The sequence below is a fragment of the Toxorhynchites rutilus genome, unplaced genomic scaffold (genome assembly GCF_029784135.1).
Source record: "Toxorhynchites rutilus septentrionalis strain SRP unplaced genomic scaffold, ASM2978413v1 HiC_scaffold_17, whole genome shotgun sequence".
In the NCBI taxonomy this organism is placed as follows: domain Eukaryota; kingdom Metazoa; phylum Arthropoda; class Insecta; order Diptera; family Culicidae; genus Toxorhynchites; species Toxorhynchites rutilus.
Window position 1 is genome coordinate 180,015 of NW_026599729.1, and position 22,186 is coordinate 202,200.

Here is a 22,186-nt window from a genome sequence, read left to right on the forward strand (position 1 = left end):
TATATCTATACTCGTCTCCGGCAAGATGCTTAACGGTAGTTTTCGTAGGAGTGTTGCTCTATCTATATCAACTCGGCTGTTTCCGCAACAATAACACCGATCGGTTGGAAAAAGCTCGCAGAATTGTCGTTCAGCAGATCAACAATGCTTACGGAGTGAGACCAAATATCATTCCTCGGGCACGAATGGTTCCTCCCAGGCCGGTTGCTGCGGATGTGGCAGTTAATTATCTTTAAGCGGCACAAAACCCGGTTCCAGCACCTCCAGCTGAGTAACCTCCTGTGGCCGCTTACCTCTTTAAAAATCAATGAGAAAAATTATAAATTGAAATCTATATAATTTTACAAGGTTTTACCTTTAATTCGAATGTAGACGAATGCACAATAAATAATTTGCTGCAGAAACTATAACTTTTAAAACCATTTGCCGTTTTGACATGGGACTACGTATAACCGGAATATATGGAGGGTAAAATGAAAACCTAAACACAGAACATGCAGGAAAAATGAAAGATTTCGAATGCTTATAGCTCGAACGTTTCTTACTGGATAGGAGAGATGTTTGCATCACTTGATAGGGAATATTTCTACGCATCTATCGCAACTAACAAAATGTTGTTTTTCATTAGATAAACAATTGAATAACTGTAAAATATTAGGCGTTATCTAAACGCCCTAACTGCATCGTTCTGATTGGCCCGATTTACGGTTTCCCTAACACAGCCATCAAAACCAAGCAGCCTTGGGGAAATCGGCATTGCAAATACATGAAAGTAGGGGGACTTTTGTTCTCATCGAAAAATGTTCCCTAACACAGACTTTAAAACCAAGCATGAAGTGTAGATATTGAAATGAATTGGTCCCAAGATGGATCCTTGAGGAACACCTGCATTCACAATGAATTTCTCTGATGAAATATTGTTTATAGAAACATTGAACGCTCTATCAGAAAGATAATTTTTTATAATTTTTATCAAGTATGTAGGAAAACCAAAGTTCTGAAGCTTGTAAATGAGACCATTATGCCAAACATTATCAAATGCTTTTTCAACATCAAGAAGTGCCATGGCAGATGATTTTGAAACTGACTTGTTTCGTCTGATTATATTGTATACTCTACGAAGCTGGTGAATTGTAGAGTGACCTTTTCGGAATCCAAACTGCTCATCCAAAAATATATTGTGCTCATCTGCAAAAGCAAGAATGCGCGTTAATATAATTTTTTCGAATACTTTCGAAAATGCTGGGAGAAGGCTAATTGGTCGATAGCTCTTTGAAGAAGAAGGATCTTTTCCGGGTTTTAGTATCGGGATCACTTTTGCCAACTTCCAACTCGAGGGGAAGTAGCCAAGTGATAGACATCTGTTGAAGACAGAAGTCATAATTTCATATAAGTTGTTACTAAGATGTTTCAACTCAATGTTAAATATACTGTCGAAGCCGGGGGCCTTCATATTCTTCAACGAGCGTATAACCGAGATAACCTCTGCAGTCGAGATGATTTCACTCTCTTGAGGTACAGAATGGATATTGTCAATAGCCCTTACAGTATCATTCGCCGAAGCTTCAAATGGACTTGTAATGTTCTGGCCAAGATTGTGTGAACTAGCGAAATGGTTGCCAATTGCATTAGCCTTTTCGGCAGGTGTTATCAATCGTTCTGAATTGTCAGGTTGAAGAAGAGGAGGAATAGGATTAGACTTGGTCTTGAGAATTTTAGCGAGCCTCCAAAAAGGCTTGGAGTTATTCGGAAGTTTACTAATATCTTTTGCGAATTTTTTGTTACGGAGATCAATCATTCTGGCCTGGATAACCTTGGTTAACTGATTATACTGTCGTTTCCTCTCTCGAATACCAGTACGTTGGTACTGCCTTCGATAGAGGTTCCGAAGCCTAATCAAATGTTTAGTAATGGAATCAATTTGAACAGAGTCACTCACCTGAATCGTTTCTGGGATGTGGTTTTGGCGAGCCTGAATAACTGCAGTTTGAATAGAGCTGACTGTTGCTTCGATATCTTCGGGAGATTCAAGAGGCTGATTGAGATCAATGTTGTTGTCAATAAGCTGCTGGAATTCCACCCAATTCGCACGATGATGGTCCCGTCTACATTGTGGCCTCCTGACTACGACATTCACTCCCAATTCAACCATCACTGGGAAGTGATCCGGACTCAACTCGTTAAGGGCAATAGGATCACCGATGTGGCGATCCATGTTGGTAATGAAGAAATCAATTATGGAATGTACTCCAGAACGAGAAATGCGAGTGGGGGTCGCTGGACTAAGAATCCTGTAGCGCCCACACTGTAGATCATCATTTAGAGTCACTCCATTTTGATTCCTCCTTTGGTTTCCCCAGGACTGATGTCGAGCATTAATGTCCCCGCCGATGACGTATTTCGACTGCCTTCGTGTTAGCTTGATGATATCGTTTTTAAGAAGCAACGCTGAGCCATCTCTGATTGACGTCTGTTTGGGATAGTAGACCGCAATCACGATAATAGACCCAATCGATGTTGTGATTTCCGCCCCAATAGCTTCGATGATGTTGAGTTTCAGACACGGCAAAAGTCGATATCTGATGTTATTTCTGATGGCTAAGGCAACACCTCCTCCACCAGAACCAGCACGATCCATTCTCAATAGACGATAATTCGGGACTCGAATATTAATATTCGGTTTAAGATGCGTCTCAGTAACGATAGCTACGTCGATGCTGTTTGTCACCAGGAAGTCAGTGAACTCGATAAGCTTACTCTTAAGAGAGCAGGCATTCCAATTAATTAGCCTTAGAGATGACCGATCCATGGTTATAATAAAAATGTAGCATAACTTGTACTTGTTCCTGTTGGTTGCGACAACTTCTAGTCTGTCGATCTAGCTCAAGAACAGGGTTGCAAGTTCTTGCATGCTATAAAGCTCCTCAGTAGAAGAGGAATGAGGTGAAGGTTTTGGTGTAGGTGATAAACCAATAGCTGCAACCTTACTATAGCTCGGTTGCTCCTTTTTTGGCTTTTCGCTAGAAGAGGCCGTTTGGGGGCGACCTGTAGGAAGTGGAAGAGGAGGAAGAACAGGAATCGTGCGAGAAACCATTGGAGGGAACTCTTTGTCAGTAAATTCTGGAACCTTCTTCCTATTCTGTGTTTTATCAGTAGCTTGCTTCCAGATACGTTTAAAATCCGCACGTTTTGTGCAGCTACGGCTGGTGGCTTGGTGACTTTCGCCACAGTTAACGCATTTGCGAGGTTCTTTTTCTGGAAGGCTGCAAGTGCTTGTTAGGTGGTCAGCAGCACACTTGCCACAACGAGTTTTCATGTGACAGTTTCTTGTTCCGTGTCCGAAACCAAGGCAATTTGAACATTGCGTTACATCCCGATGTTGAGGTTTGTATCGGTCCCATTGTACCGAGATGTTGAAGATCTCACTGATTTCTCTTATGCGAGTTATGTTGGTTGATCCTTTCTTGAAGTGGATCAGGTACAAAACATTGGAATACCCATTGTCTGGCGTTTTATGCCTAGTCATCCGATATACAGCTAACGGCTGAATATTGTATGATTGTTCCAGATCTTTTTTAATATCCTCCAACTCAATAGCAGGAAGACCTCGCAACACTACCTTAAATGGTTTTTCAGACGGCGTATCGTGAGTGTAAAACTCATGATTTTTTGATTTCAGGTATGATCCAATTATTTTATATTGCTCCAGGTTGGGACAAGTGATTTTAATACCGATGCTGCATATTTTAAAAACTGGCTGCAATTTCAGCGCCAGCAGTTCAGACCTCAAAGTTCCTATATCTCTCGATGTTGTAAAATAAGGTGGTACTTTCATCTTTTTCTCTACATTTACTTTCTCGGTAGTTGGTTCCTCCTCGGTATGGCCATCCAATAAAGCATAGCGGTTTCTTTCTAATATTGGCTCCTTGCCGGTGTCCGATCGATGTCGTTTGTTGGTGCCATGTGGTATGCCTGGGTCGGTTGACCGGGTTTTCCCCATTGTTGTAGTCCTCAAGGGCAGACAGGTAGTTGATGAATCGCAGGTAGACAATCTGAAAAGAGAAATAAATAGCTTTTTAAAAATCAGGTAATGAATGGAGCTCCAAACACGTCCGTCTCTGTCGACGGTCGGAGTGGAATGATAAAAGTTTGCCTCAGCGAGATCCACTGTTTATACTCTAGGCAAGTGTTCCCCTTCAATCTTCTTCTTTTCCTCTGTTCGCGGAGACTTTAAATCCTACGATTTCCCCTTCAATGCTCGTTATTGACAGCTCTGTTCTGGAAAGCACGCAAATGGACAGAACAAATGTAAGGAAAAATGAAAACGCTTAAAGTTTTCATGAATTTTAACCATTTACAAACCAGGAGATTCCAATGTATAGCATATTAAACAAATCTTAGGGAATTTCCGATTCGTTTAGTATGTAAATCGCCAAAATCTGTTCGCGGCAAAAATAGTTATTAATATTAACTTTATTTCATAAAAACGTGACCTGTTTTCTGATTTGGCACCCTTAATGAAAGACGTAGTTCTACGTCAAAACGGCATGTAACGCTTTAGATAATTAATTTTTAAATGCTGATAAAAAATATCAGCCAAATCGGTCGAGTAGATCCTGATATATTGATACCACCAATTGAAAAACATGGTTTTGAGAAAAACGCGTTTGAAAATTCGTACAGCAATACTCTGTAACTCCTTCTATTCTCCTTCCTCCTTCTATAAGACCAGGTGATGAACTTGCAGCTTTATGTCATTGTAAACAAACAATGCTTCAATTTATATTCTACTGTGTAGATATTGGTGACTAGTGATCCCCGATACAGAAATCAATTATTAATCGAACGAATACGGTGCAACTATCGCAATAAACGAAGCCTGAGACGAGACATGACAATAGGGGGCCGATTCCGGACCACCACTTCTGTCAAACTCGGACCACTTGCAACTCGCCTTCTGATTGGCTAATGAGTAAAATAATTAACAAAGATAAATATGTTGCCAAATATATTCAAAATTGAATAACTGTTGCATTCACATTTCAATTTAGCGATAATTTCTATAATGGATTTTTTTTGTATATTTTCGTTTCTATTACGTCCGGTGTTCCCGAAGAGAAGGAAACATTGCATCGGAATTTCCACCCTACATCTTTTCGGGATTATTTTGCCATCTAGCATAGCATAATAGCAGCGACCTAACAGAGAAGAGCATTCAATTATTTTCCAACCGTAAAGCAGTTAGCAATATAATTATAATCTAATAACAAATAACAACCAACGCAGCAGAAAAGTATTTAAAATCATATTGGAACTTGAATAAACCATACATACCTACAGAAAAAAAACCTGAATAAACGCTATGTTATTATTTGGGAATGTATGATTTTATCAATATTTCAGTACTGTTAGTATTTGAACGATATCAAAGTTAAATTATAAGGCCTTATTTCCGTATACACTCCACGGTAAAAACGAATTGAAGTTTATCCGCGATGACAGAGATACGGTATCGATATCTGGAAACGAAATAAGCTTTTAACAAGTCTTACTACTCGGCCCGAAGGCGCTTTTAAATTGTTAAAACCTGAATGAAAATTTTTACTTGGCGTTATTTATTTACTTGAAGAACGTCTTTCTTACCCTAACTTGACCTGTTTTCTATACACTTTGCGATATTCTCACTAAAACTACTCATTATAATATAAAATTATCTTCAGATACAATTTTTGTACGAGATTATTTTACCAAATGAAGAAAGCAAAGTTTTCCATTCACAATCAACACTAATATGATACGGAGAAGTTAATTTTCATTCATAATTTCTATTTGAAGAGTGTTCATTCTACCTGAAAACCCATCATTTTCTCTAACTCGTAAAACGAAATTTCATGGCGTGTCGTCCATTCCGTTTTCATCTTGAAGTGTAAACGGTAAGGCCCGTAATCTCTTGATAAATAAAATGAACTTTGAATTTAATTCATATATGTCAACATATCATACACCTACTATCAAATCTACGTTTTCTAGTTTTCTTTATCTCTTCACATTTTATTTTTTGGATACCAAAATAACAGGAAAATACTTATTGTTTAAAATATGTGATATTCGGTCGGAAGATTAATACAAAAAAAATTATGCAACTCAGAAAATACATGATACGAAGAACACATGTTTTTCATGGGAAAATAATCTTCCGAAATTTTATAACATTTGGCAACCTTCACATCTCGCTTCCCTGTTATCTAGCACTTGGTCGAAGAAAATGCAGAAAGAAGAGTAAGAAGCCAGTTGTCACGTCTTGTCTTAGGTGATTACATCGTGTTGGCTCAACCGATCCCGCTTCCGTTGCTACCTTCAAAATTTTTGTGTGCAGTCAGCCGATTGCAAAATTCCAGCCGTAAATTGCACTCAACCGAGGGCTGTGTGTTTTTGAAGTTATCCTTTGGCTTGTGTAGAGAAAAAAGACTATACCTAAAAGTGTGTTTTTGTTTCCCGAGAATTCGCGTGAAGAAAAAATTGTGTCCGATCGGAAGTTCCCGTGTGTCCTTAGATTGACGACGCAGTTTGTGTGAGCATAACTCTGCAACGTGTCCGAAAAAGTTGTAGAAGTAAAACAAAACGTGTATGATTCTGTACGAAACCGACGGTGTGTAAACTAAATGTATGAGTACAAACAAACTGAAGTGTTTTGTCCAATCAATTTGCATTGTAATAGGTTATTGATAACAACTGTGATTAAATTATCTTAACTTTTTTTAATTAAATGAAGTAATTTTCCGGCTATGAATTTCATTAAATACTTTTTTACCCTCATGTATATTTTCAGGTGATTGCATCCAGAAATCTTTAGACGATATCGCACAAAATTCAGCCATTCGAAATGACGTTCCTTCACAACAAACAGGCTCAAAACAAAAGAATTCTGATACTGGAAATACGTTGTCTAGCAATGAAAGCATGTCTGTTGTCGATGAATTGAAAGGTATGTACAATAGAACAATCAATTTTTTTATTCTTCTAATTTGTTGATTCGTATGTTGTAATTTAAAAACCAAAGATTGTTTAAAGCACTGGTTGGAAAACTTATGAAGCGATCGCCGTTGACGTATTCTATGACCAAAACCGCGTTCTCTCTCGACCTCTCCGTCATTGGTTCCGATCTAAAATTGATTGGATAACAACTCGACAAATATTTGGAGTTTTGAAATATTTTGAGCGTATCAGTGGTGCAATGAGTTTGTTCTCTATGATCGGAAAAATTACCGACTGGACCATTTTTGGATCCAAATGCTATTGGATTACATCACGGGAACACCAAGCCAAACTGATGCTATTGGATTACATCACGGGAACACCAAGCCAAACTGATGCTATTGGATTACATCACGGGAACACCAAGCCGAATGCGTAAATGGGTGCGAATATTACTTCGCTCGCACGCATTCATACGCAAACAATTTTTCATGACTGTTCCATGCGAAAGCAGAACAGAAACCGATGCGAGTGAAAGTACTCACGCCTTGCGTATGTCTGCTTTTCGCGTTGACGGTGGAATGGTGTCATCTGGATACGACATTAGTTTGTATGAGACCAGCTATTCTCTATCAGTCGCCCTTAAAGCAGTTTTAAATTGCTAAAATTTGTATGAAATTTTTTTCTTGGTGTTATTTACCTATTAGACGTACGTCGTTATGACCCTAATTTAAACGATTTTCAGATTTTTCAGATATTCTCACCAGAACATAACATTATAATATAAAATTATCTAGAGACACAATTTTTGCATGATATTTTTTCACTACTTGCAAGCAAAAGTGATTTTCATTTACATAGAGTACTAATTTGGTTTGGGAAAATTAATTCTCATTCATAATTTTGATTTTAAAAGTGTGTTCATTTCTACTGCAACCCCATATTGTCATGCCTACTCCTCCATTCCGTAATACGAAGCTCAATGCCCAAACACTCATGCAAGCGAGCAAAACAAATCACGGTTTCTTCATGTGCCTATATTTTGTGACCGTGTTCGGGAACACATTGCGATCACCAATCATCATCAATGAGCAAGATTGTTATGATTTCAATAGCTTGCTTTCAAAGCAATTTTTAAGCTTTTGAACCGATAAGTGACAATCATATAATTCGTTGACATTTTATCTCTTGGATGAAGTGATTATTATACCACTCCATCCAGCCGGTAAAGAGGTATTAACGTTCAAAACCTTGCAGTCCAGCGTCACTCTCTCGTTTTAGAAACTTTGAACTAACACCCCGGTACAGAAATGAAAGACGTAGTCAAAACCAACATCTTCTATACAATTTTCGACTCTTTTGAGTTGTGTTGGAAAAGTTCTAGAAAGGATAGTAAATCGACGCCTAAAGACCTTTTTAGAGTCTAATAAGCTGCTCGATCCAAGACAGTTCGCTTTTCGTGCGGGAAAATGCACAGAAGATCACCTCGAAGATCTACAGGCTATTGTACATGACGTTATTGAGAAAGATCACCACGCAGATGTGGCATCACTTTATCTAAGTAAAGCATTTGATTAGCATGGAGATATCCAGTATTGAAGAGTCTCTTCGACTGGGTGATCCGTGGAAGACTAGGTTTCTATGTGAAAAGTTTCCTAGAAAATAGAACTCAGAGCCATAGTCAACAACACAAAATCTTCATTGAAAATCCAAGAAAGGGGAATTCCCCAAGGCTCGGTTGTATCGCCAACCCTCTTCATAATTATTATGCAGTCCCTTTTTGCAAAAAATCCGGAAAATGTAAAAATTCTTGTCTATGCGACATTGTGCTAGTACTAGCGACATTGTGCTAGTTTCAGTTAGCGTCACTGCATCAGCAACAAGAAAAACAGGAAGTGGGTTATATCTATGGTATAACCGCAAGGGTGACGTAGGACTATCGTTGATTTAGAGATCATTTGTTTGAATTTGAATCTGAATTGATTCTGAATGAATGAATATTTGGGGGACTTCGAAAACGAGAGTGTTACGTTGGATGCACAAGGTCCAATATTGGATACGGAAATATTCTACTGATAGGGAAGAATAATCTTCAGAAGCTATTCTGTTAATTGCGATTGATTGAAAAATCACAAAACCAAATGTATTTGGTCACAGTGTTACATGGATAGAAAACACTTGAATGTAATTTTAAATTCCCAGAGGAACTGGCAGATTATTTTCAGTAACGATTAGATATTACCACATTTTCCTCGATACTGGAAGCCCACCAGTGGTTTATGCTAACTCGATAACCATCTGTTAATAGCACTTGATTGAAACATATTTGGTCACAGTGTTACATAGATAGAAAACATTCAAATAAATTCTTTCACATGAATGTATTTTTAAATTCCCAGAGGAACTGGCAGATTATTTTCCGGATCTTTCTCGATGCTGAATGGCATCCAAACGGTAAGAATTCCGTGCGTGTATATGTGTGTGTAGCGGCTGCTTCGATGGTCACCTTCTCTTCTCCTGAAGGATCGGCTTCTCTGTGCTCCCTCACAGGTTCAAACAAACTGCCTGCGTTTCAGGGCAGATCTCGATCCTTCGCCGTCCAGCACCCTCAGCAACGATGTTGTCTTGTCGATGTCCTCACGAAAAATGAATGCGTCTCACCACCAGAATATCGCTTAAGTATGCTTTTTGTGCGTGATTGAATCGAGAGAAGGCATGGTTTACGATGGCAATTTGGAAGGCAAACTAGAGGGGAATGAACTCTCTGAGCTCGGAACTTTCGGCGACTGAGCAATAATCGATTGCGGGCGCATACAATATTGGATACGGAAATATTCTACTGATGGGGAAGAATAATCTTCAGAAGCTATTCTGTTAATTGCGATTGATTGAAAAATCACAAAACCAAATGTATTTGGTCACAGTGTTACATGGATAGAAAACATTCAAATAAACTCTTTCACATGAATGTATTTTTAAATTCCCAGAGGAATTGGCAGATTATTTTCAGTAACGATTAGATATTTCCACATTTTCCTCGATACTGGAAGCCCACCAGTGGTTAATGCTAACTCGATAACCATCTGTTAATAGCACTTGATTGAAACATATTTGGTCACAGTGTTACATGGATAGAAAACATTCAAATAAACTCTTTCACATGAATGTATTTTTAAATTCCCAGAGGAACTGGCAGATTATTTTCCGGATCTTTCTCGATGCTGAATGGCATCCAAACGGAAAGAATTCCGTGCGTGTATGTGTGTGTGTTTGTAGCGGCTGCTTCGAGATCTTCCCGGGGAACAGTTTGTGGCATCACTCTCCTCCTGATGGATTCCCTTCTGGCCTAAGGTGCACAAACAGGCTCTTAGAGACACCGTTCATTCGCGCTTTCATGATAAACGAAGAGCTTCACCACAACAGCGACAACATGCTCCAATCGCTGTTCAATTAGAACTAAGTGGATTTCCGAGCGGCGCTCGCTTATATACCGATTGGTGATTTCAATAGCCTGTTTTGAAAGCAATTTTAAGACTATTGAAACAAGTTTTTGGATCAGAAAGTAACAAGTATAGAACGCGTAGACATTTTATCTATCGAATGAAGTGTTTATCATACCATTTCGTTCAGTTGTTTAGGAGCTATTAACGCTCAAAATCTCGGTCTCCGGCGTAACGCTTTCGTTTTCGAAACTTTGATTTTACACCCCGGTATAGAAATGTAAGACGTAGTCCTACGTCAAAAGACTTCAGAAAGCGATTGATTCTGTTCAAAACGGGGCTGGTTTCGATATATCCCCGAAAAATCAAAACTTCTGCATATATGTAATCCCAAAGCTCACTTCAAAGTTTCCAACCCTAAAATTTTCGAAACCCAAATTCCCTCAGTCAAAACTCTCAAAATACTTGGAGTAACTTTTGATAAGAGACTGATTTTTAAACCACATGCTCAGATGGTCAAAAAAGATGCCCGCAATAGATTGAATCTATTGAAGGCGATTTCTGGCAATCTAGCTTTGGGACATAGGAAATCTCTTTTACGGATAATAAATGCTTGGTTAATACCAAAAATTCTCTATGGAGTAAGCATCTTCAGCCGAGGTGGTGAAAAACCACTAAAAACGATCGAACCGGTATATAACAAGGCAATAAAGATAGCCATTGGTGCCTTCGTTACAAGTCCTACCCTCGCTGTTATGGCAGAGAGTGGGCAACTACCATTTGATCGACTCGTTACGAAGATTGTAACAAATAGAGCTATTCGTTACCTTTCAATTCCTGACCGTGACCATGATGTTACATTAATATCTCGGGCAAAGGACCAATTCAAAGAACACACGAATTAGAATCTTCCCGATATATGTGTACATTTGACGGTCATGGAAAGGAATTGGAATGTAAAACCGCCGAATGTTAACCTTGATTTACTCAAGGAAGTTCGTGCAGAAGATCTCCCATCAAAAGTGAAGGCCTGTTTCAATCACCTCGTAGTAACAAAATTCCAGTTTGAACATCAAGTACACTAAGCACTGATGGTGTCGGTTGCGGTATTTTTGAAAACCGATATACTGGTAGTTTCTCGCTTCCTCCACAATGCACTATTTTTAGCGCAGAAGCATTTTCGCTTCTAATCGCTACCCAAGAGTGCACACATGATTCTCTTCCTATTGTTCTGTTTTATGATCCCGCGAGCTGTCTCCGGGCTCTTCGAAAAGGTAAAAACCTTCACCCATGGATCATTGCAATAGAAGAAGCTGCCTCAGATAAAAATATTACCTTCTGTTGGATTCCCGGTGATACCGGAATTCCTGGAAATATTGTCGCCGACAAATTAGCCGGTAGGGGCAGAATTCAAGAACCCCCTAATGTACCCATTCCTCGCTCCGATGCGAAACTTTGGGTAAAACAGCAGATCCACCAAAGTTGGAACATAGCCTGGAGAAACAACAGACCAACTTTTCTTCAAAAAATTAAAAATACCACTCTTCCATGGCATGACAGAAACAACAGTAAGGAAAGACGGCTTCTCACCCGTCTTCGAATCGGCCATACAAAGGTCACTCATACATATCTTTTTCAAAGAAATAAAGAAAAACCTCAATGCTCTTGCAACGAGGCTCCCATCTCTGTAAGTCACTTACTACTGGATTGTCAACATACGAAGGATGCTAGAATTAGGATTAATATTGGAAAAAACCTAAGGGACATATTGAGTAATGATGACATTCAGGAGAATAACTTAATTTAATTTTTGAAAGAAACAGGACTTTACAGGAAAATATAGAACATTTGAAACTAGAATAATAAAAATAGTAGAAAAGAAAATCGGAGACGATTGAATCGTTAGATTTAAAGTCTCCGTAAACAAAGGAAAATAAGAAGAAACATTGCAAATACATAGGGGGCGCTTTTGCTCCCACCGAAATGTTGCTTCGTGTAATTTCATATCAATGGCCGATCGTGTATTGTGAAAAAATGATCACAAGTGTAAGTGTAAATTTTGTGTTGTGGTGAAAATTACTTGATATGTGAAACGATTTATTTCAATTTTCATAAATAAAAAATCAAGCTGTTTTTCCGCTCGAGAACGGGTCGTTTGGTTAAGCGGCGAGAAAAATTGTAGAAGTGAAGAAATATTAGAAAAAGTGATTTCCCATATGCTCTACATATAGTATAGTGTAGATGTTGTTAGTCCAATTAAAATTCGCATTGGGTTGAATTAAACACAAACTAAAAATTATAAAAGAAAATTACTTTTTCCGTTTCCAATATGTTTTCTCTATATTAAGGTTAAAGTGGAAGCTAGCCACAATGGCGCTCATTTCTTTCATGTCCCTCCCTCATCACTCGCCCGAAAATCTATAATTTTGCGAAACAGTGTGAAGAAAATGATCGTTTTCGCACACTTCCCATCAAAACTCGAGCAAGTGCTCTGAAAGTTAAATTTTCATTTTCCAATCTTCGACCATGGTTTTGTTTGTTTGGTGAAATTCGTTATTTTTTACTCAATAAAATGTTATTCCTTAGTCATAGCGTTTCATGTCATGAAAATCAATAGAATAAAATTTTATTGATATCAATACAATTATTATTTTTACGTTTAATGGGTGTATAATGTAAGTTTAAGCAACTTTAACATTGGGTAAGAAAATTGTATTGCAGAGCTCGGAACACTGCCACGGCTGCCTATGCTTTCAAAAATAGTAAAGTATTACATTACATCAAAATGCCTCGGCCAACGAATATGTTCGAATATGCTCTCCAACGTGAATAGGTTCACAACAATACGATCAACGAAGGAAAATATTAAGGAATTCACCTCTATTCCGGATCCCGAACGGGTTGAAATTGGCAAAATAATGCATTTTGTAACCCGTTCGACTTCGATTAAGCACATTTATCAATCCGTTCGTCTTCGAATTATTTCGAAATTTGTTTATCATCATTGCAAGGATACCAAATTTGCAGACAAGTTCGCAATTTTACTGATATTAAATTTTTATCGGAGACTCTATTCTGTTGCATCGTATTTCTTTTCTATATGTCTTGACTCAATTCCCTGCAGTTTTTCAAACATCACTTTACTATTCTCACGATTACAAAGGTAGCTGGCAGGTATTTATACACATCAACATTTCATATTTTCGACGAAGACCTTCTGCTGGCATCTCTGGAGGTAATGATATTTACTAAATTCCTAAAGGGCACTGTTTAGATTTGGTGCGCTCTATCGCATTTGTGTACAAAAAGATCAATTCAAAAACAAAATTTGCAAATGAGAGTCCATCTGAGGAGGATATTCTAAAAAAAAATGTAAGATTGTCATTTGTTTCTTTCTTAAATGTAACAGCACTATTCGCATTTCCGCACATCGGGAAGAAAAGATAGCATTATATTAGATCCGCCATTATGAAGGTCAGCAAACTCAAATCAATGTGATATCTAATGGACAGACCAATCCACCAACATTGATTCCAAGTGCCCCAGCAAACTTGCAATGACAGCTTCACCAATGTAGAGCCCTCCGCCAAATCTATCAGCAGCTAACATCCCTCCAAATCCAATATTCGCACATACTTTGTCGAACCTAGCATACTACCCATACCTCTCGCCAATGCCATCAGCCGGTAGCACTCCAGCTTCGATAACTTCGAATGGGGCGATCCCGGACCAGCGCCAACACCTGTCAATCAAGGATCATCTAGTCAATCCACGATACCAAACAGTGCAAGCTCTCCAATGCCATCATCACCTGCGATTGGAGTGGGCGCGGAAACTTCACCATCAGCAGCTGCTTCATCAAATGTACCCTCGGGCACTGCCACTGCCATTACCGCTGTTGGAACACTTAAAGCACAACCTGCGACAGTTGCGGAGGCGGGCGCTGCCCGGCTAGAAGGTTTCCTAATATTGTGGTCGAGGAGCAAGAAAACCGTGACTGGTTGGACATTTTCTTTACCTTGTGTCGGGTGTGAATCCTGATGACCGTGGTACAGCGCGGACTCGATTATATACAGTTTTTGATTTCTGTTCACTGTATATAATCGAGTCAAATTTTTTTTTTATTTGTTTTTTTTACATGTATTTTTCGATTTTTGAAAATAAAAGAGGAATTTGATTTTTGATTCATCCCCTTTAAGTCAGAAAACACCTTTCTCACACGAAAAAAAATAATTTTTCCAGATTGTCTTAGGAGGTGATAGACGATTATATTTGATGAAAAAAATACTCCTACGCATATTTTCGAATTTCAACAATGACAGAGTTATAGAACAGAGAAGAGATAGTTTTTTTTTGTTTCGGACTCTGTTGCTTCAAACTGGCTCTACATTAAAAAGTACGCTAAGGAAGACAATTTTGATGATTTCATTTGCAAGATGAGAAAAATTAGTACAGGATTAGTAGTGGAACAACTCAATTAGTGGATGTTAATAACATTTTGGAAGTGAAAAATTCAAAGTTAATAATTTTTAATGTGTTATTATTAATTTTATCCTAAAATTTTAAATTGAACTACATTGTTTTGCAACAATTAAATTGAAGTTCTTTAACCGCTCTACAATTCGTTCTTTGACGCCCAACTTCTATCTTTCATTATTTGGCTGCAATATCGATCTAAACAATTCCTGGTGAAAATTCAAGCAATATCTTAAAAAATCCCGATTTTTACCCCACTGCACATGTAATAGCCACTTAAACTTCACCTTAACGCTGAAAGGCTCTCCTTTCCTTCTTGAAATAAGCTAGAAAATTTTTGTTTTTCCAAGCTGTATATAATCGAGTCCAAAATTGTATATAATCGAATCACATATAATCGAGTCCGACCTGTATATCTATACTCGTCTCCGGCAAGATGCTTAACGGTAGTTTTCGTAGGAGTGTTGCTCTATCTATATCAACTCGGCTGTTTCCGCAACAATAACACCGATCGGTTGGAAAAAGCTCGCAGAATTGTCGTTCAGCAGATCAACAATGCTTACGGAGTGAGACCAAATATCATTCCTCGGGCACGAATGGTTCCTCCCAGGCCGGTTGCTGCGGATGTGGCAGTTAATTATCTTTAAGCGGCACAAAACCCGGTTCCAGCACCTCCAGCTGAGTAACCTCCTGTGGCCGCTTACCTCTTTAAAAATCAATGAGAAAAATTATAAATTGAAATCTATATAATTTTACAAGGTTTTACCTTTAATTCGAATGTAGACGAATGCACAATAAATAATTTGCTGCAGAAACTATAACTTTTAAAACCATTTGCCGTTTTGACATGGGACTACGTATAACCGGAATATATGGAGGGTAAAATGAAAACCTAAACACAGAACATGCAGGAAAAATGAAAGATTTCGAATGCTTATAGCTCGAACGTTTCTTACTGGATAGGAGAGATGTTTGCATCACTTGATAGGGAATATTTCTACGCATCTATCGCAACTAACAAAATGTTGTTTTTCATTAGATAAACAATTGAATAACTGTAAAATATTAGGCGTTATCTAAACGCCCTAACTGCATCGTTCTGATTGGCCCGATTTACGGTTTCCCTAACACAGCCATCAAAACCAAGCAGCCTTGGGGAAATCGGCATTGCAAATACATGAAAGTAGGGGGACTTTTGTTCTCATCGAAAAATGTTCCCTAACACAGACTTTAAAACCAAGCATGAAGTGTAGATATTGAAATGAATTGGTCCCAAGATGGATCCTTGAGGAACACCTGCATTCACAATGAATTTCTCTGATGAAATATTGTTTATAGAAACATTGAACGCTCTATCAGAAAGATAATTTTTTATAATTTTTATCAAGTATGTAGGAAAACCAAAGTTCTGAAGCTTGTAAATGAGACCATTATGCCAAACATTATCAAATGCTTTTTCAACATCAAGAAGTGCCATGGCAGATGATTTTGAAACTGACTTGTTTCGTCTGATTATATTGTATACTCTACGAAGCTGGTGAATTGTAGAGTGACCTTTTCGGAATCCAAACTGCTCATCCAAAAATATATTGTGCTCATCTGCAAAAGCAAGAATGCGCGTTAATATAATTTTTTCGAATACTTTCGAAAATGCTGGGAGAAGGCTAATTGGTCGATAGCTCTTTGAAGAAGAAGGATCTTTTCCGGGTTTTAGTATCGGGATCACTTTTGCCAACTTCCAACTCGAGGGGAAGTAGCCAAGTGATAGACATCTGTTGAAGACAGAAGTCATAATTTCATATAAGTTGTTACTAAGATGTTTCAACTCAATGTTAAATATACTGTCGAAGCCGGGGGCCTTCATATTCTTCAACGAGCGTATAACCGAGATAACCTCTGCAGTCGAGATGATTTCACTCTCTTGAGGTACAGAATGGATATTGTCAATAGCCCTTACAGTATCATTCGCCGAAGCTTCAAATGGACTTGTAATGTTCTGGCCAAGATTGTGTGAACTAGCGAAATGGTTGCCAATTGCATTAGCCTTTTCGGCAGGTGTTATCAATCGTTCTGAATTGTCAGGTTGAAGAAGAGGAGGAATAGGATTAGACTTGGTCTTGAGAATTTTAGCGAGCCTCCAAAAAGGCTTGGAGTTATTCGGAAGTTTACTAATATCTTTTGCGAATTTTTTGTTACGGAGATCAATCATTCTGGCCTGGATAACCTTGGTTAACTGATTATACTGTCGTTTCCTCTCTCGAATACCAGTACGTTGGTACTGCCTTCGATAGAGGTTCCGAAGCCTAATCAAATGTATAGTAATGGAATCAATTTGAACAGAGTCACTCACCTGAATCGTTTCTGGGATGTGGTTTTGGCGAGCCTGAATAACTGCAGTTTGAATAGAGCTGACTGTTGCTTCGATATCTTCGGGAGATTCAAGAGGCTGATTGAGATCAATGTTGTTGTCAATAAGCTGCTGGAATTCCACCCAATTCGCACGATGATGGTCCCGTCTACATTGTGGCCTCCTGACTACGACATTCACTCCCAATTCAACCATCACTGGGAAGTGATCCGGACTCAACTCGTTAAGGGCAATAGGATCACCGATGTGGCGATCCATGTTGGTAATGAAGAAATCAATTATGGAATGTACTCCAGAACGAGAAATGCGAGTGGGGGTCGCTGGACTAAGAATCCTGTAGCGCCCACACTGTAGATCATCATTTAGAGTCACTCCATTTTGATTCCTCCTTTGGTTTCCCCAGGACTGATGTCGAGCATTAATGTCCCCGCCGATGACGTATTTCGACTGCCTTCGTGTTAGCTTGATGATATCGTTTTTAAGAAGCAACGCTGAGCCATCTCTGATTGACGTCTGTTTGGGATAGTAGACCGCAATCACGATAATAGACCCAATCGATGTTGTGATTTCCGCCCCAATAGCTTCGATGATGTTGAGTTTCAGACACGGCAAAAGTCGATATCTGATGTTATTTCTGATGGCTAAGGCAACACCTCCTCCACCAGAACCAGCACGATCCATTCTCAATAGACGATAATTCGGGACTCGAATATTAATATTCGGTTTAAGATGCGTCTCAGTAACGATAGCTACGTCGATGCTGTTTGTCACCAGGAAGTCAGTGAACTCGATAAGCTTACTCTTAAGAGAGCAGGCATTCCAATTAATTAGCCTTAGAGATGACCGATCCATGGTTATAATAAAAATGTAGCATAACTTGTACTTGTTCCTGTTGGTTGCGACAACTTCTAGTCTGTCGATCTAGCTCAAGAACAGGGTTGCAAGTTCTTGCATGCTATAAAGCTCCTCAGTAGAAGAGGAATGAGGTGAAGGTTTTGGTGTAGGTGATAAACCAATAGCTGCAACCTTACTATAGCTCGGTTGCTCCTTTTTTGGCTTTTCGCTAGAAGAGGCCGTTTGGGGGCGACCTGTAGGAAGTGGAAGAGGAGGAAGAACAGGAATCGTGCGAGAAACCATTGGAGGGAACTCTTTGTCAGTAAATTCTGGAACCTTCTTCCTATTCTGTGTTTTATCAGTAGCTTGCTTCCAGATACGTTTAAAATCCGCACGTTTTGTGCAGCTACGGCTGGTGGCTTGGTGACTTTCGCCACAGTTAACGCATTTGCGAGGTTCTTTTTCTGGAAGGCTGCAAGTGCTTGTTAGGTGGTCAGCAGCACACTTGCCACAACGAGTTTTCATGTGACAGTTTCTTGTTCCGTGTCCGAAACCAAGGCAATTTGAACATTGCGTTACATCCCGATGTTGAGGTTTGTATCGGTCCCATTGTACCGAGATGTTGAAGATCTCACTGATTTCTCTTATGCGAGTTATGTTGGTTGATCCTTTCTTGAAGTGGATCAGGTACAAAACATTGGAATACCCATTGTCTGGCGTTTTATGCCTAGTCATCCGATATACAGCTAACGGCTGAATATTGTATGATTGTTCCAGATCTTTTTTAATATCCTCCAACTCAATAGCAGGAAGACCTCGCAACACTACCTTAAATGGTTTTTCAGACGGCGTATCGTGAGTGTAAAACTCATGATTTTTTGATTTCAGGTATGATCCAATTATTTTATATTGCTCCAGGTTGGGACAAGTGATTTTAATACCGATGCTGCATATTTTAAAAACTGGCTGCAATTTCAGCGCCAGCAGTTCAGACCTCAAAGTTCCTATATCTCTCGATGTTGTAAAATAAGGTGGTACTTTCATCTTTTTCTCTACATTTACTTTCTCGGTAGTTGGTTCCTCCTCGGTATGGCCATCCAATAAAGCATAGCGGTTTCTTTCTAATATTGGCTCCTTGCCGGTGTCCGATCGATGTCGTTTGTTGGTGCCATGTGGTATGCCTGGGTCGGTTGACCGGGTTTTCCCCATTGTTGTAGTCCTCAAGGGCAGACAGGTAGTTGATGAATCGCAGGTAGACAATCTGAAAAGAGAAATAAATAGCTTTTTAAAAATCAGGTAATGAATGGAGCTCCAAACACGTCCGTCTCTGTCGACGGTCGGAGTGGAATGATAAAAGTTTGCCTCAGCGAGATCCACTGTTTATACTCTAGGCAAGTGTTCCCCTTCAATCTTCTTCTTTTCCTCTGTTCGCGGAGACTTTAAATCCTACGATTTCCCCTTCAATGCTCGTTATTGACAGCTCTGTTCTGGAAAGCACGCAAATGGACAGAACAAATGTAAGGAAAAATGAAAACGCTTAAAGTTTTCATGAATTTTAACCATTTACAAACCAGGAGATTCCAATGTATAGCATATTAAACAAATCTTAGGGAATTTCCGATTCGTTTAGTATGTAAATCGCCAAAATCTGTTCGCGGCAAAAATAGTTATTAACATTAACTTTATTTCATAAAAACGTGACCTGTTTTCTGATTTGGCACCCTTAATGAAAGACGTAGTTCTACGTCAAAACGGCATGTAACGCTTTAGATAATTAATTTTTAAATGCTGATAAAAAATATCAGCCAAATCGGTCGAGTAGATCCTGATATATTGATACCACCAATTGAAAACATGGTTTTGAGAAAAACGCGTTTGAAAATTCGTACAGCAATACTCTGTAACTCCTTCTATTCTCCTTCCTCCTTCTATAAGACCAGGTGATGAACTTGCAGCTTTATGTCATTGTAAACAAACAATGCTTCAATTTATATTCTACTGTGTAGATATTGGTGACTAGTGATCCCCGATACAGAAATCAATTATTAATCGAACGAATACGGTGCAACTATCGCAATAAACGAAGCCTGAGACGAGACATGACAATAGGGGGCCGATTCCGGACCACCACTTCTGTCAAACTCGGACCACTTGCAACTCGCCTTCTGATTGGCTAATGAGTAAAATAATTAACAAAGATAAATATGTTGCCAAATATATTCAAAATTGAATAACTGTTGCATTCACATTTCAATTTAGCGATAATTTCTATAATGGATTTTTTTTGTATATTTTCGTTTCTATTACGTCCGGTGTTCCCGAAGAGAAGGAAACATTGCATCGGAATTTCCACCCTACATCTTTTCGGGATTATTTTGCCATCTAGCATAGCATAATAGCAGCGACCTAACAGAGAAGAGCATTCAATTATTTTCCAACCGTAAAGCAGTTAGCAATATAATTATAATCTAATAACAAATAACAACCAACGCAGCAGAAAAGTATTTAAAATCATATTGGAACTTGAATAAACCATACATACCTACAGAAAAAAAACCTGAATAAACGCTATGTTATTATTTGGGAATGTATGATTTTATCAATATTTCAGTACTGTTAGTATTTGAACGATATCAAAGTTAAATTATAAGGCCTTATTTCCGTATACACTCCACGGTAAAAACGAATTGAAGTTTATCCGCGATGACAGAGATACGGTATCGATATCTGGAAACGAAATAAGCTTTTAACAAGTCTTACTACTCGGCCCGAAGGCGCTTTTAAATTGTTAAAACCTGAATGAAAATTTTTACTTGGCGTTATTTATTTACTTGAAGAACGTCTTTCTTACCCTAACTTGACCTGTTTTCTATACACTTTGCGATATTCTCACTAAAACTACTCATTATAATATAAAATTATCTTCAGATACAATTTTTGTACGAGATTATTTTACCAAATGAAGAAAGCAAAGTTTTCCATTCACAATCAACACTAATATGATACGGAGAAGTTAATTTTCATTCATAATTTCTATTTGAAGAGTGTTCATTCTACCTGAAAACCCATCATTTTCTCTAACTCGTAAAACGAAATTTCATGGCGTGTCGTCCATTCCGTTTTCATCTTGAAGTGTAAACGGTAAGGCCCGTAATCTCTTGATAAATAAAATGAACTTTGAATTTAATTCATATATGTCAACATATCATACACCTACTATCAAATCTACGTTTTCTAGTTTTCTTTATCTCTTCACATTTTATTTTTTGGATACCAAAATAACAGGAAAATACTTATTGTTTAAAATATGTGATATTCGGTCGGAAGATTAATACAAAAAAAATTATGCAACTCAGAAAATACATGATACGAAGAACACATGTTTTTCATGGGAAAATAATCTTCCGAAATTTTATAACATTTGGCAACCTTCACATCTCGCTTCCCTGTTATCTAGCACTTGGTCGAAGAAAATGCAGAAAGAAGAGTAAGAAGCCAGTTGTCACGTCTTGTCTTAGGTGATTACATCGTGTTGGCTCAACCGATCCCGCTTCCGTTGCTACCTTCAAAATTTTTGTGTGCAGTCAGCCGATTGCAAAATTCCAGCCGTAAATTGCACTCAACCGAGGGCTGTGTGTTTTTGAAGTTATCCTTTGGCTTGTGTAGAGAAAAAAGACTATACCTAAAAGTGTGTTTTTGTTTCCCGAGAATTCGCGTGAAGAAAAAATTGTGTCCGATCGGAAGTTCCCGTGTGTCCTTAGATTGACGACGCAGTTTGTGTGAGCATAACTCTGCAACGTGTCCGAAAAAGTTGTAGAAGTAAAACAAAACGTGTATGATTCTGTACGAAACCGACGGTGTGTAAACTAAATGTATGAGTACAAACAAACTGAAGTGTTTTGTCCAATCAATTTGCATTGTAATAGGTTATTGATAACAACTGTGATTAAATTATCTTAACTTTTTTTAATTAAATGAAGTAATTTTCCGGCTATGAATTTCATTAAATACTTTTTTACCCTCATGTATATTTTCAGGTGATTGCATCCAGAAATCTTTAGACGATATCGCACAAAATTCAGCCATTCGAAAT

The 22,186-nt window shown here is 38.4% G+C and overlaps 1 protein-coding gene across 1 annotated transcript in view; it reads left to right on the forward strand.

The window, feature by feature from the left end:
* Positions 1-22,174, forward strand: part of LOC129781701 (uncharacterized) — a gene marked incomplete at its 3' end in the record, with an annotated part of 132,174 nt that extends 110,000 nt beyond the window's left edge. The window contains exons 9-10 of the mRNA XM_055789272.1: positions 6,830-6,985; positions 22,131-22,174. Of these exons, the coding sequence (XP_055645247.1) occupies positions 6,830-6,985; positions 22,131-22,174 (200 nt within the window). The remainder of the gene's footprint in view (positions 1-6,829; positions 6,986-22,130) is intronic.
* Positions 22,175-22,186: the final 12 nt, after the last annotated feature.